Below are 16,972 nucleotides of genomic sequence, written 5' to 3' on the forward strand. Positions count from 1 at the left end.
CAGTTCAGCAAAAACTTTGTTAAAATAAAGATTGGGGGTGGGGGGCGGCGAGGCATCGGCTTGCAATCTTGTAAATACAGTATTGATCACAGTGCCAAGTTCGGGGTGCGCCTATCATGCGCGGAAATAAAAAACTAGGGGTGCGCCTATTACGTGAGTGCGCTTATTATGCGAGTAAATACGGTAACTGTATCTATAATCACGGCGAGTTGGCTTTTGGACCCGGCCGGGCTTTGCTGGTATGCCACAACAACTAACACATCACAGCCACCAGGCACACAGCCCACGACCGTCCACAGATTAGGAATGCACCACCATGGGAGCTTTTGAGCATCAATCACCGTGGGACATACCAAACCGCAACACAAAATCCTACTTTTAGCAGAACTTGTTTGTACATACCAAACCGCAACACAAAAGCCTAGTTTTAGCAGAACTTGTTTGTACATGGCGCCCACCACAATGTAGAAGCAGAGAACCTAATGTTGATGCACTGAGATGCACTCTCCACAAGACAGACAAACATAGCTTGAAACAACACCAAAAGCCAGGCACACCGCTTAGCTGCACCTGCAGTTCCGCAACCGATTGTCCCACATGCCGCAGTGCCTCTGCACCACTGCGTTCGGTGCATGTACTACAGCGTGAACATTATCAGCCCATGCTCTCCACCGTGGTGGGCAGTCAGTGTCAACACCTAAATATATTGTTACGGCTATCAGCTTGGACAAAGACAGTAATGAAGTATGGTGCTTGTGGGTGGTGGGCGAGGAGGACGAAGCGTTTTCAGGCGCTGGCCCTTCTTGTAGGGCTCTTTGGCTGTCTCTTGCTGCATATACCTGCAGTCCCCTTTTGTAAATATACTATATATTTCTACCCGTTACAATATTCTTACACCGTGCCCGATTGCAGTGTCCTCTCCTGTGTTTGATGCTCCTCATGAGAACACACTGTAATGAGCTTGTCTCATTGCAATGCAAAAGGCACCCGTGTGCTGCGAGATATCAGTGCACTTCAAAGCTATTTAGGTAGTGAAAACTACTACACAGCCCTGCACTGCAATGCAACAATTAAGGGGCCCCACAATTCTTTCACAAGGAATCAACTCACTTGGGCAAGGCTTTCTTTTGCTTTATGGGGGTTTAAAATCCCAAAGCGACTCAGGCTATGTGGGGTGCCGTAGTGAAGGACTCCGGAAATTTCGACCACCTGGGGTTCTTTAACGTGCACTGACATCGCACAGTACACTGGTTTCTAGAATTTCGCCTCCACAGACATTCCACCGCCACGGCCGGGATCGAATCAGCGTCTTTCAGATCAGCAGTCGAGCACCATAACCACTGAGCCATCACGGCAAAACTTGGGCAAGGCAATGAGTTTTTCAGAAACCGTCCAATGTGTACAGCCTGAAACGGAGGGGTTGCTGGGGTATCTGCCTGCGACCGCATCCACTCAGGGGTGGAAGCAGGCTCCAGCTTTTTGGAGCAGGCATGGGAGCAGCAAAAGTTTTATTTTGGAGCAGCTTTGGAGCAGCAAAGGTCCCATTTTGGAGCAGGTTTGGAGCAATTTGTAGGCTATTTCAGAGCAGTTTTGGCGCAGATTGGCGACATTTAAATGCGACCGAGAGCAATTTTGTTTGCAACTAGTCCAAAAACTGCATAAATATTGATCACGGATCCCACAGGCCAGAATTAATTAAAAGCACTGCAACTGTTCTGAAGATGTCTGCTAGAGTTCATAAAAAAAATAGACATGTGGCAGCTACTACAAACAGTAGTTGCAGTACATTAGCTGCTATTAATTTCAGTTCAGAAAAAAAGAAAACAACATAATGGGGACAGTTCATCAAAACTGTCAAAAGAGTGCAGCAGAATCTCGAATATACTATGTCAGGACCGAAAAAAAAATCAATACCCGCCAACCGGTGGATTTTGAAAATACGGAATATTACCACAGCCAAACCAACAAGGAGGTACTCGCATAATTTGCACCCTCGGTAAATTTGCACCCAGAATTTATTACCCAAGCATATATGAAAAAAAATGCACCAGTGTGCACGCGGGTGCACGCAAGGCAGGTTGTGGAAGATTGGCACAAGCATGTTACGGTGCACGGCTGTGAAAGGTGAGAGTAGCGAGGGGACACCGGCCGCGTCACTGTGAAGATGTAACCACGTAACTGGCCAGGCCAAGCCAAAGCAATGTCAACTGTGTGCGAGGTGCTAGCACAACAGCCCGGTGTCCATTCCCTGGCAGCTCCACGTATAAGGTGTTCGTAATTCGTTTGTTAAATTAGCTCTGGTAAAGAAAATTATATTTGCGCGCTGTTTACCCAGCCCAGAGCCGTGTATTACGGCTCTGACCCGGCCCACTCGCGCTGGCGGCTGTTTTCCACGACAAGGTGTCTGAAATCCTAAACAACAGCGATTCGGTTTGCCGCTAGTCAGCCGGGTCCATCGTGAGGACGCCGTTTTAGCGTCGTTTATCGCCTCTGGCTCCTGATTGCTGGCTCTGTGATTGTATCGTTGCGCGTTTATTGCTTAGAGCAGCGCACGCGGCGTCATGCCATCCCGTGGGGACGGAGGCTGTGTCGACAGTGAGGGGTGCAAGTGGGGGGTCGACGTACACGCAATAATGTAGGGCATATATGCGCGTTACGACCTTTATAGAGTTTTTTTTTTTATAACGTGTTTCACGAAATCTCCACATCTCTTTTAGCAGCCCTAAATTACTGAAAAAAGTGCACAAATTATGCGAGTGAACCTGGTACCTCGTCCGCACAATAATTACAGCTTGCTATGTGAGGTCATTTCCCAATACCGGCCGCACTAGTGTTATATTACAGATAATAGTTAACAGTACTTTTACTCATGCTTGCACAAGCCTTTGGTGACAGCCGTGCCGACCGCCACGAGAAGGGACCACACCACGAGCGAACCCAACTGTCGATGCGAATGCGGTTGCGTCCGTTTCGTCACGAGCACCCAGTGTTGCCCGACAATAACACTCGGCTAACTTTGGCTCTGTATACTTGCAATGGGAGTAAATTGCAGTTTGGGCGCAGCTTGGCGCAGGAGATCAAATTGGCACAGCATGGCGCAATTGGCGCAGCACTTCCACCCCTGTCCACTGCAGTCGCTTTAGCGCAGGTGGTTGCGGCGCACACTCTAAGCATGACAGCTATCTGTAAATGCGTTTAGCAAGTCATTACACAACAGCCGACGAGAACTGAGTGCGACCATTCTTGCCTACCCCCCCTGAATCCTCTTCCTCCTCCACTTTCCTTTTAATGCTTTCGATTTTTCTTCGACCGTTAACCCCCTCACCCCACATTTTCATTCTTGCCTGCCCTTCATTATCGTCCTACTTTCAGCCTTCACCATGCTCTTCGCTTTGCTATTTACAAGTTTCATGTGCAGTGCTGCACCATGCGGCCGCCTCCAGAACCGCATGAGAGATGATACCGGTTGAAGGAGCCCGGCTTAGGCGGTGTCTTCTGACCAACTTCTGTAGTTATTTCTCTCGCACAGTGCTTCTAGCGTGCAACTGCGTTTTGAGTAGTGCTTTTCATACAGCCAAGGCAATACATTAACATAACATCCAAGTGGGCTTGTGAAACACACAATATGGGCAGAAAACAGAAACGCTGTGTTGAGTCTTATGGGACATAGGCAACTAAGGCCATCACACACCAAACACAAGGTTAGAAAAGAAAACAGAAGCAGTCACACTTTCTATCTGCCGCAGTGCTTAAACTGTCGGATCAATCGAAAGGTAAATATGCTTAAGTTTCCTCTAATTCCAAAGTCAAGAAGTAGTGGGTAATCAAGTTAATTAAACTCTCAGTGTGGGCAAGTTGGTTACTCATCATGATAATTTAAGCATTGAAATGAAATGGGGACGAAGAAGAAACACACAAACGACAGCAAGAGCTATAGCTGTCCTGTTGGTCGTGTTCTTTAATTATCCTTGTTTTTGCACTGCTTTAAATCTGTAGCATAATCACACTTCATATTGCAAAACTTATGACCAAGACTGCAACACTTTGCAGTACGCATTCCTGCCCCAGTTATTTCTCCTAGCATACCACTGGTGAGCAGTAATCTTGCCCTATGCAATGTGAGCTGCCCTTGATATCAAGGCAACGTTTATCAGTAGCGACCACTTGACCGTACAGGTACTTTTATAAGAACATGTCTCCTGCATGATTCAGTATGTGCAACACTTGCAATCAGTAGTTGCCGGATACGCACTAAATTCGGAGTCTGTTGAGCTTTGCGGCAATATGCTGCTATATCTGCAGCAGGTACCAATGCCTAGTAGCATTTCTGGGAGCAGTGCCTAGTAGTAGCACCACTGATTTATTTTGGAGCATTATAGGCAAGCAGCCTTGCTTGTCAAGTAACCACTGCCGAAAAATACTTTCATCGGGGGCTTGTTCATGACTTCGTTGCCTACCGGTAAGGCTCCAAAATAAATCAGCGGGGGCCTAAATTCATATTGCAGACAGTCATTGCTACTTTGTATTCTTTGCAACTTTTTGTGCCTAGACCATGCCATTTTTGGGTTTTGCTTGTCTGTAGATAGCCAGATGACTTATGTGGTGAAAGTGCAAAAAAATGGGGTCACTGACTACGAACTCTGTGTACATATACATGTATGTGAATGCACAATTCATCCTGAAACTCTGGCATCCTTAAGTATCATGAATAGAATATCAGAAGGAAATTTCCACGGTATCTGTTGCTCAGTGCACGTGCCCCCACTGCATTTCTTGCCGCGATTAGAGCTGCCAAGGAGCAAGTCGCACCTGCCGCTCCATGCTGTCAGCAGCCGAATGTTTTGCATACTATACCTGCCAAGCCTGCACACAGAAGGCTTGTACGCTGACAGACAATATCATGCATAAAGCCAAAGCACAAAACAGGGCCTGCATTGAGAGCTGTACTTTAGCAGCAACTCGCACAAACATTTTAATGCAGCCTCCAACAATGCAACGCAGTAAAGGCTAGCATGGCTGTTGAATCATCTTTCGGGCAGCCACACTGGATTATCAGTGGTGTCCCCTATAGTCCGTGAAACTTGCGAATAGCTTTGCTGGTTACGCCGCCATCGCACAAGCCAGGAAAGGGCACCTATGAGCTGTGCTCTAAAATGCACTGTTACGCCTAACAATGCCATAACCATCTGAACGCACAATGCAAAGCATGAGCATGGCATGAGTGCGAGACTGTATGGCACTGAGCCCACCGTTCATGATGATGCCCAGTCGGCATCACCAAGAGCTAGTCATGTTAGGTGGCAGCACATCAGACACAGCCGAGAGGAGAAAGCCAGGAAGCAACCCAATTACCATAGTTGCGTGATTATAGCTACCAGAGGTAATGAAAATCTGCTACAAATGGAGTACACTGGCAGCATTCGATTTTTTTTTCGTATGAAGAGATATGCAATGTTTTACAAGCTACTGCTCATGCAGCACAGCAACCTACTATGTCACACAGTGGGGCACCAGAACACTTCACGTTTTCCCCCAACAGTTTGCTCAAGTTGCACATGAAAGTTGTTTAGTGAAAAAATAGGCACATATAAAGCTGAACTGTTAATAAACAGTTAAGCAAACAAGGGAAGGGGATGAGGGGCTCGTTATAAATATGACAGAAGCCAACAGCCACAGAAACCAAGGGGCACAGGGGATTTTTTTTTTAAGTTATTTATTTTGTGGTGTTGATATATATCCCCTGTGCCCCTTGGTTTCTGTGGCTGTTGGCTTCTGTCATATTTATAACGAGCCCCTCATCCCCTTCCCTTGTTTGCTTAATTGCTTAGCGAGGGCCTCGATTCTGGCAGCCTTGACGCCTTAGGAAGCATAAGAGGGTTCTCACGCAGCTTCCACCCTCTCCTCTCGATGACGTTCTACGTCACACCTGCGGTAACTCAGGACGTTCTACGTCCGCCGCTTATGAACGTGGGTGGCGCTGATGAACACTCTCAAGGTTAGGTTACTTGTAAACATAAATACCCCCGAAAGCAGAAGAATTGACAGCCGTCGCTATAGCTCAGAGGTAGAGCACCGGACGCGTAATTCGGAGGTCGTGGGTTCGGATCCCACCGGCGGCAGGCGGTTGTTTTTTCTTCTGCTTTTCTAATCTGTTATCTTTAGACGATAACATGTTCAGTGATATTCTGAATTGATCAACACCACAAAATAAATAACTTAAAAAAAAAAATCCCCTGTGCCCCTTGGTTTCTGTGGCTGTTGGCTTCTGTCATGTTAATAAACAGGTAATTTAGACACTCTATAAGGATGTTATCAAAAAGAAGCCGCGGCACTTACTGAGTCAATCTCTGGTAGCCATGGATTCGGAGGTTGCACTTCATATTTCTCCATGTCGTTCTTGATTTCTGCTTCCAATCTCAGAAAAGCTCTCGTGTACGATGACATATGAGGGCCCGGCGCTTCTCTTATCAAGAAGCAAGATGGTGACACAACCTGCAATAATAAAATTTATTTCACAGACCTTCATAGCTGAGTACAAAACATGTAGCTAAAAATAATCATGTTAAAGGGACACTGAGGACAAACTAAGTTTGCCTGTATCCATCTGTTACCCATATTAATGACAAAGGGTACTTTCATAAGCTAGAAAACAACAGCAGGGGTAGGTCAGCCAAACCAGGTTTTGGAGCAACTTCTGGAGCAGACTACTTTCTGGAACAGCTGTGGAGCAGAAAATTGTGTAGTGCAGAAGTAGTGGACCAGAAACACAATCATTGTGTAGTAGTAATACCAGCATGTTAGAGCAATTTCAAGCATAGATAGGTAAACCTTGATTATTGTGAACTCCCGTCTCAAAATAGCTGTGCCATGAGTTTTTCACACTGCACAATAAACTTCAATAGGCGCTACATTTGTCAGCACTTATCTTAAATGATTTTCACAATGAAACAACACTATGCACTAGACTGGCAGATTACCTTTCGCAAACTCTATGAGTGCACATTTTTCCATGGAAAGGTGGGTGTTGCTACAGAAACCACAAATAAAACCTATTTTCTCCCTATTTACTCCGACATGCAAACAGGAGAGGGTGAGAGAGCGAATTTGGGTGTATGCAAGTGTTCGGTGAATCAGAGAGCACAATTGGAGATCAGAAAGGCGGCCGGAAACACCAACACAGATGAAAAATAAAACAAAAAAAGATAGCCCTGGCATCAGGAACTGAAATGCACTATTAGCAAAGATCAGGCAAGGTTCATGCTTGTTCCGCGCTCCAAAATTCAAGGGTATTCAAAGACTTAAGGAATTGCCAATGATTTTTTTTTTCAAGAATGAACACAGTGGCTCACCAAAACAATATTTTTAACAAAACACAAATAACTTATTGCACGAGGCACTTCTGCCAAAGAAACCATACAAACTAACATGCTCTTCAGTCACAGCTTTCACAAAAGCTCAGCTTCCTCTTTTCCAGCTCAAAATTAACGCTGAGGATGTCTTATGCTTTTCCTTTAATGGTGTTTGTCATTGGTCTTTACCACTCATGTCAGGCCATTAGCAGCCTTTTTTTTAAACAAAAGCCACTAAGCTATTCAACTCATAAAAGCTGCTTCCAACATTTTTTTTGGTCATCAAATCAACTTCTTCACCTAGAAAATGCTTTTTATACATCTGCTTCTTGAACTTTCACCCTCTTGCTTCTTTCAAGCTTCCAAAAAAGCACAGTAATAATGCCTTGCAGAAGCTACAGATGGCCACAGTTCCTTTGTAACCTGCAGAAAGGATGCCATCTGCTCTGTCCACACCATCACACACAATCTATTATGATATGAGAGAAATTCCTCATAATTTTCCACAGTAAATTGCTTATTCATGCTTAATCACTGCAACACGCCACCATGACCCTGGCTCAGAATGAACGACAATTAAACTCTCCACAGTTCTCAATACGAAGAACTTCCTTTCAGGAGTTCATAATCGAAGAACAGAGGTGGATTTTGCCAGAACCTCTAAGGATGTGACACCACCACTTCCAGACTGGCCAAGCCAAGTTTGCAGTTTTTAGCGCAGTTTGAAAAAACGCTCGATAACCCTGGCAGTTTCTTTACATAACTGCTCTTAGGGTGCAAATTTGGGCGAGCTGGTATGTACCCTTACTGTTGTGGCACCACGAGAAAGGAGACTCAGACGAACTTGTTCTCTCCTTCCTTCGTCTGTGTCTCCAGTATTGTAGTGCCACAACAGTATTGATGCTTATTGGGTGATGCCAGATCGAGCAGCTATACTATGTGATCAATTTGGATAGCAGCTGAAGTAGCTCAGAGGGCAGCAGCAATAACGATGACAAAACCTAAGCGCCCTACAAGCTACATATTAACCCTTTCGCTGCCAGAGATGTACTGTACGTTTTCGTGTTTCCACTCCACAGTGTCACTGATGTACCGGTAAGTTCTCCAGTGTGCATTCAAAAATTTGCACCAGAGCACAAAACTCACGTGCTTGCACTGGTCACGCAATCTGTCGAATCTTTCTAGAAGCTTGTACTTTCGCCCCGCGCTGTGCTGGTATGTATATTGAAGAGTACAGACCGACCGCACCCGCCCTCTTTTGCTGGGGGACGTGGTTGCTCTGCGCACGCTACTTTCTCGCACTGAGTGACCATGCGGCACGCGTGCTGCCATCTGCCACACGTTAGCAGTTTTCTTTTTTTATTCTGTTGGCGTGTCTGCTACGGCACATCAAGTTCAGGGGCACATGCCGTTGCCACTCCAATAGACCAAAACATAACTCAACTGTTCTTTCGCTCGCTTGCCGCTATCAGCAGCAAGCGAGGTCGTAGCATCCCCTTTCCATCTCTCTCTGCCATCTTGATTTCACAACGTACCATTTCTCTGCGTTGTGCAGGCCAGTGAAAGTGCTCCCTCGATGCGCGCGGTTACTTTCGAATGGCGGACCAAGCGGCTGGAGCCGCTTTCGACTGCTGACTGGAGCAATGGCTCTTCAGATTCAGAATATGAGCCAAGCTCAAATTCGAATTCTCACAGCTTCTCGGCCTTTTGGCTAAGATCAAAGTGTAGCTTCTCATCCGAGGAAGGGGTTAGTTCCAAATCGTCACATTCTGAAGTTGAAATGGTGGGGCCGTCATCCCGAAAGTTTCAGTTTCACGCAGTTTCAGCTACCTGAAACTACCGTTTTTTGATGTGCCAATCATTTCGCACATCATGAGCGAAACTAACAGTTTCGCACGACTGAAGACCAGCACACAAGGAGTTGCACACATGTCGTGGCTGAAGGCTTGGGTGGAGACAGACATGGCAGAAATGCACTGTGTTCTTGCAGACATTCTGCTGATGGGTCCAGTCAGAAAGAATGCCTTGCAAGACTATTGAAGCACGAACCCTTCGTTGCGTACACCATTCTTTGCAACCATTTTTTTGGTTGAACCGCTTCCTGCGCCTCTTGCGCCTCCTGCATCTGAGCACCTCCACAGACATCGGCCGAGAACGGTGCGGCCATTTATGAAAGCAATTCAGAGCAAGCTTAGTAGCCTACTAATTTCGCACCAAGACCTGTGCACAGACAAATCTATGATGCCACGGAAAGGGCGGCTGTCATTTCGGCAATACATTCCTCCAAAGAGGCACCGCTTTGGCATCAAGTTGTTTGTTCTATGCGACGACAAAACTGGCTACATTCTGAAATTTACTGTGTACACTAGAGCCCCGACAAATTTGACCATGATCAAAGAATTGGGATTTTCGGGCTCTACCGTTCTAGAACTACTTGAAGGCTACCATCCAGGGAAAAGGACATTCACTATTTGTAGATAATTGGTACAGTAGTCCAGCACTGTTCAACTGTCATCAAGATAAAAAAAAAAACTATGCATGTGGAACTCTTCGGACCAACAGGAAGGGGCTTCCAATTTTCTCAAAAAAGATGAAAAAAGGGGAAATGGAATCATTTCATACCAAGACGCTTCTTGCACTCAAATGGCATGACAAGAGGGGTGTACATGTTCTAATGTTTATGCATGATGCACGTCTTGATGGGCAAGGTGGATACGGTCACAGGCTAGAACAAGTCAAAGCTTGCATTAGGAAGAGCCTCAGGTGGTACAATTTTTTTTTTTTCGTATGATGGACATGTGACTCCTAAACGCGTTCATCCCGAGGCAATGGTCAGTGCAAAACATCTGGTGAATTCCACTTGAAAGTCATGTATCAATTGATACAAGGGTACCATACTCCACGGAGGAGAGGTGGAAAACGGAGTAGTGACGACCTGACAAGGTTCACGGCACAACACTTTCCTCAGATGGTTCCTCAAAGCAGAGCCAAAGGGAGCCGCACCCAACGGAACTGTTATATGTGTGCAAACACTGTTTGAGGGGAAAAGAAAAGGAAAGACACCTGTGTTATCAGCCCCGAATGCAACAAAGGCTTGTGCCTGGACCCATGCTTCAGGATCTACCAAACCCTGAAGAACTACTGATAGCAGTGGTTTTTGTGTGTTCCTCATTTATCTCCAGTACTCCTCATTTATCTCCATTTTGTTTATTAGCCACACCTGCAGAATACTAAAATGTGCATATTCCGTTGACTATGTTATCTGCATCGGAATCATAAAAACAAATCGCTATGCTCGTTCCACGATATTCCCGGAACCATGCAGACACTGGGGTTGCGGCACGGCCAGAAACACCAGAGAGTGAAAGGGTTAAAGGCATGTTTCCTGAATTGTCTAGCAAATGGCCGAAAATCACTAGCTACATTGATAATCGAACACAGATATTCATGTGAAAATACATGCGCGCATGTGCATTCATTCCCAGTGTTGAATCACTCAGTCGTGGATTCAGTCATTATGGCACACAATCGACATCTTGCTTGGATCCAGCAGTGAATTCTCTATTACAAGTGTATTTTTACACACAAAAAGAAAAGGTGGCTGGAAATGTTCTTTCACAGCTGCTTTTTTCCCCAATCTTTCACCAATCATACCGACTTCCACAAGAAAAACTACGTCAAATGCAGGACTAAGGCCTCTCCCATTAACCCTGCCCTGTGCCAGCTGCGACCACCTTATCGCTGCAACCATCTAAATCTTACCCAGCCACCTGACTCACTGCCGCCTCTTGGAATCCATTCCGTTACCCCAAGGGAGCACTGGCCATCTCATCACATTACATGCCCTGTCCATGCCCATGTTTTTCCCCTCGAATTCAGCTCAGATATCAGGAACTCGTGTTTGTTTCCTGACCCGCTCCTGCTCTATTCCTCTCTCAACATTAAATCTATCATTAATAAATTATAGCTCCTTTATTAATACGCTAGGAGTTCAAGTGTTTTCAAGGACTCACATGGGCCCTGAAAGATGTATGCATCAAAATGATCCCTACTGCCAATACAGGAAGACAATTCATCAACCAGAGCAACCAGCAATGTGGTCATTTGATCTCTTGCGACCAGATCATCTACCACCACATTCGACAGCTCAAGTTGCCAAACTCCGGGGACTGAGCACCACCAAGCTAGGATGGCAATCGTTGAGGGAACACTCTGCCCAGAAATGAGAAATTTGACACCTGTAGAGAACACTGACAGGAAAAGCAACAGCAGCATAGAACAGCAACCACGGGTGTTGAATCAGAATTGTTTCACAAGTGCAGCTCTAGAGCAACATTCCATTCAGTTCGAACCAGTCTGAACGATGCACCTGGTGGTTTAGGAGCAACATGCCAGCCCACCAATAAGGTTCTTCCTTGAACAATAAAAAAAAAAAAAACTACACCCAACTCATGTGCAAGCTGGCCAATATTCAAGAAGTGCACAATGTAGACTGTAGAATACAAATGCACACGGTTACTTGCTGCATTCCCACAATTATCACAACACACAAGCAAAACCTCAGGGTGAGCTATAGATAGCTTGCACCGACTTTTCTGAACAGAATCTTAGGATATGCTTCCACCATATTTATGAACTTCCTGCTCCCGCAGTATGCATTCCACATTGTTTTAGTATGGCATTGTGCGCGATATCTGGGCTGCCAAAGCGCACTGGTAACCACAGTAGGAAACGCCCAATGAACACAAACTTCCTACCCGTGCGAGTGAACAAAGCCACGCTGAACACAGCGACAGTGCTTGCCAGCGGCGTGTATTAAATGTGTCAACTTCGACCATGAGAACCGCTACCACCGAGTATGTGATGTAAACTTCATAACAGATAAATTCGCAATTTCGACTGTCGAATATAGGATAATGACGAAACAAGGGAAGCATCACTGATTAACCTCACTGTCTGCGTCGAAATGGCGGCTACCCATGCAGTTCAAGAAGACAAATCCCGACTGGGCTCCATCGCCAAATGACAAGCATGAAGATTTCCCAGCAAGTAGTGAGACACTACGCAGCGAAAAGCAGAGAGCTGAGGCTCAGAAACGGCATCCCGAGGACAAAGCGACGGGGACACAAACTGAGCCGTGCTTAGTGTGCTTCGATGCATAGTTCCATACCAAGGCACCTTAGCCATGTGCCGACCTGTTGACGGCAGAAATCATATCAGTGTTTTAGCAGAAAAAAACAACAATATATACAGGCAATGATACATTGACACCTAGAGATAAGTTCACCTAGCACAAAGAGCTTAAAAATAAAACAAGTTTTGCACTGAACCTTATTTAGAATAGAACTTTGTCTTTTTCGAGCTCGTTACTGACAAGCTGTGAACACAAAAGCTGCATCTAAGACGGAACACAGAAAAGAAGAACACTCATCCCGTGTGCTTCTTTTCTGTGTCTTGTGCGCAGTGTTTAGTTTACAGAATGTTGTACCGATTTTAGCGCCCCACCGCAGTCTTCTGGATTGCTGACAAGCTCTCACCTATGCACTAATGAAGAAAATGCGAGATTATAGCAAACTCTGCATATTCAATCGAGAGTCACAAAGTAGCTGTTAATGTTGCCGTGTAATGTCTGGAAACAGGAAACGCCCACACTCTTTTCTGCTTCTAGTCATGAGGGACCGATGCTCTCACACAGCAGAACCTTTTCCTCGCACCAAACACGCACCGATTACAACCACTAGCGATTTGTAACCCTCACGAAAGGACAGCACATTTGCAGAATGCATGTCCACGCAAAAAGTGTGGAGAAGCCAGTCACAGCACTAAACACCTCTGTTTATCCGCGTCGCAAAGCACCCACAGCAGCCAAGTGGTTCGTAAACATGGCGACCATAGTAGTGATCTCGATGACGTGACGTCACATGCAAGCTACATGCAAGCTCCACAGAAGAAAAATTGCGTCCAAGCCGTTTCAAAACAAATAGAGTCAAAAGTCTGACAGTGCCTATTCTGCTGGCAACCGGCAGAGCTTGTTGGGCAAAATTCTACCAGCATTCGCCTCTAAATGGCGATTTAGAGTGAAGGAGATCAATTCTTCTACTTTTTCTTGGCCCAGATTCTACCGGCACTGTTCAATTTGGCCCCATCCGGATGAAATACTTGCTAATGATACAGCTTGAGCACTGCAAGCTGAGTGTAGTTTATTTGCTATTTTTCTGGCCCTTCTCAGTTACAAAAAACTTGAAGTCTGCAAATTATCACATTCTACGTAGCTAGACACAGCCAAAAGTGGAAGCAATGAGCGATAGTTTGCGCCATGCATAACAAAATGAATAAGCTACGCTCTGCTGACACATACAAAAAATGGATCGCCTACGCTCTGCTTGGACAGATCTGTAGTGGTGCACAGGCCACTCTACGGTGCTCCAAAACATAGTATTCGATAGTGCAGTCGTCTTAAGCTTTACTAATATTATTTGTCATGAGTATCCCAGTGGGCTGCGCTTAGCTCATGCTAAACGGGCTGAAATTAGACATCGCTAGAAAGCTGGGCGACATCTGGCTCACAAGCATGAAGACTACTTCAAAAATATTGCCCACATACGTCCCTTCCTAGCAGCTAACACTGCGGTGCACGCAGAAAGGACCTTCCGTTAGGAACACTTTCTGCCTAAAGACGGCCGTGACAGCATAAACTATAGGGAGCTTGCACGAACGCCGGCGGCGCTATGCACTCTCGGTAATCCGCCATCTTGCCGTCTTAGACAGCAGTCGACGCCGCACAGGCAGGCTGCAGTGAACTGACCGAGAGCTGCGTCGTCTTCGACATTCAACCAAACAAACACGGGGTTGCTCGTGTGCCACCCCGATGCACATGGAAGATGTCAGCAGTTTCTGTTCCCGATTGTTGTGTGCAGCTGTGCCCAAAAGATCGGGCGCGCTACGAGGAAAAGGCAAAGCAATGCAGCGTGGACCCATTCACACTACGCGCCGACGACTGCACTATGGATCACTATGGATTTAGACACGTGGCCGCCCGTCGACGTCGTCCGCAGTCATGAATTTCTAGTTCGGAGAACTAGTTTTGTTACTCAGCAGCAACATAAGGACAAGGAAGCTTTGGAAGGTCATAGGATTCTCACCAGTGGATGCGTGTGCAAGCCATGCATGAAAACGGTCACAGCCGAGACCGTGATCCTCAAAACACAGGCAAGCATACTATTGACTGAGATACAAATCCCTTTTGTTGCCTTTGTGATCTAAGCCAAGGCGAACCACTCGCAAAGTCTGAACAAGCAGCTCGTGTGCGTATGGGTCCTCGCGAAAGCGACGGCGACATTTCCTCTACACACTGTATCTGCATGGACGGCAACGGCGAAGCCTGCTTGCATGTTGCTACCTTGCTGTTTTATGTAGAGTACGGCTTGCACACACGTCAAAAACAGTCGTTCATAGATAGCACTAACACTGGCTACTGGCCAGCGATGGGATCGTGCTTTGCAACAATGATAGCGCGTCTGATTTGGGGATTTCGAGTCATAGCGCAGTTGCAGCGATGGGGCCCAGTCGGGGTTGCAATCGTCGAAAAGTTTCGAAGGTTGATCTAGGAAATGTCTGCGCGTAACCAAAGATGTTGAGTGTGGGCAGCAATTCTCAACTTTAAAGTATACATTCGAGGTGCAAGTAGCTCAAAAAGTATGTAGACGCGTCGCCAGGTGCCTGCCTTGTGAAGCGTAGAACGCAGGGGCTGCAGCAAACAAATCGACAATCAAACTCTCCATATGTCGCAAATCGTTTACACACATGACACGAAATGGCATGAACAGACTTTGCACTTGTCCACGCTGGCGTCGATCTTGCGTCTGTTAATCCGCGCGAGCCATTCGCGTAGGTGTCGCCTTGAGAGCTGCTTTCCCTTCTTGCACTCGTGCAGACGTATCTTCGGTATAGGTGGTATGCACTGACGCCCAGCCGCGCCGCGGCGCTGCGGTGCGCCGCTGCCGGCTGCCATGATTGAGGTGCATGTAGCAGACGAACTCCTGCTCCGCGAGCATGTTTTCTTTGCGTGTCACGTCCAGACTGCCGGTTGGAACCCGCGTGCATCGCAGATTCGGCCGGTAGTTGCTGGGCACGATAGTCGCGCGTAACTACGTTGTAAACTAAAGCCACTTCGACTGGGCAGTTGTGCTTGTTACCGCGCTGCTCGAGCCTGTCGCCTATTATGTCCTGTGTGGGAATCCTCTACCGCAGCAGAGAAGCCCTCTGTGTGGGAGTCCTCTCAAGTCCGAATCCTTGTTACCGCTCTGGAGCAGTCATTCTTCTGCATAAAAGTAGTCACAGATTGTCACAACGGCCGCTCATGCATAAAGCAGCCAGCTGGGCTAGGTAGTTCACTTTTTGCACTGTGCGCGCCGTGTTGACAAAATTCGACCCGAGAGTACCTGCTAGCTTACACTTGATAGTACGCGTTTCGTCAGTGTCGTGTCTCTTTTTCTCGTCAGCATCTGACAGCACAGCACACGGTGCTAAAATATGTGAGCCGTTCTGGTAAGGATCGAGGTTGCCGCGCCAGCTCGCGAGCTTGCAGTATCACCCCGACGCAAGCGTAGATTTCACATCGCCCACGATAAAAAGACGCCGTCTGGGTGGCCACGGTTCCACCGAAAAACGAAGCGCATGTCCCAAGAATCTATTTCAAGTTAAGAGAACACACGAGGTCACATCATTTCATTCCACATTTAGGCAAACTTTTGTGGCCGTCTTGCGCTTTTTTAGGGTGGGCTTCATGCAACAATTTCTCAGGTCAACCTAAAATTAAAATCTGAAGCATTATATCAAGGTCAAATATGTAGTGCATCTCGGAAATCAACGGCTCTACGCAGGTATACGCAGTCCACAGTTATGCAAAAAGAACCGCAGACGCGCCGCAGCCGTCCAGTTGTGCCGGGTCCCCGATCTCTTCCTCTCGAATGTGCCTGAAATACATGCGCTCTCCAGTTTCACGGAAGCGCTGCTGTCATTTACTGCTATCCAAGCTTATATCCCAGAATCGTGGGGAACCAAACCAGCGACCAACTTTCGTCGCTACGCCCGTTTCCTCGACAGGCTCGAGCAGCGCGATAACAAGCACAGCTGCCCAGTCGAAGGGCGTTCGCTTACAAGGTAGTTACGCGCGACTGTCGCGCCCAGCGACTACCAGCCGAATCTGCGATGCACACAGGTTCCAAACGGCAGTCTGAACGCGACACGCGAAGGAAACATGCTTGCGGAGCAGGAGTTCGTCTGCTACGTGCACCTCAATCACGGCGGCCGGCGGCGGCGTACCGCAGCGCCGCGGCGCGGCTGGGCACCAGTGCATACCACCTATACTGAAGAGCCCGCAGTCTGCCCGTCCTTTCTTAGTTTCTGCGCTTTGCTTTGGATTCGGCTGTTAAAGCTCATGACACAACAGTACACCATCATGCCAGCACCGTTTGCACGCACTACACGACGATATAAACTTGGCTGCGTTGCACGTGTGGAGGCATAGCCTCCTCTATTTTTTCTGTGCCTGGTCAAAGGCTGCTGAAGCGCCGTCTGACTCCGCCGTGTTTCTCCGCGGGGCGGCGCTGCCAGCCCAGGAT

At 47.0% G+C, this 16,972-nt stretch overlaps 1 protein-coding gene across 2 annotated transcripts in view; it reads right to left on the minus strand.

Moving 5' to 3' along the window:
• The window catches only part of LOC149351019 (putative ATP-dependent RNA helicase TDRD12), a 162,724-nt gene that overhangs the window by 140,928 nt on the left and 4,824 nt on the right, over positions 1-16,972 (minus strand). For both annotated transcript variants that reach the window (XM_089580208.1, XM_089580209.1), the window contains one exon: positions 6,337-6,492. In XM_089580208.1, the coding sequence (XP_089436334.1) occupies positions 6,337-6,492 (156 nt within the window). The remainder of the gene's footprint in view (positions 1-6,336; positions 6,493-16,972) is intronic.

The sequence above is a fragment of the Amblyomma mixtum genome, chromosome 3 (genome assembly GCF_055824585.1).
Source record: "Amblyomma mixtum isolate Tamu chromosome 3, ASM5582458v1, whole genome shotgun sequence".
In the NCBI taxonomy this organism is placed as follows: Eukaryota; Metazoa; Arthropoda; class Arachnida; order Ixodida; family Ixodidae; genus Amblyomma; species Amblyomma mixtum.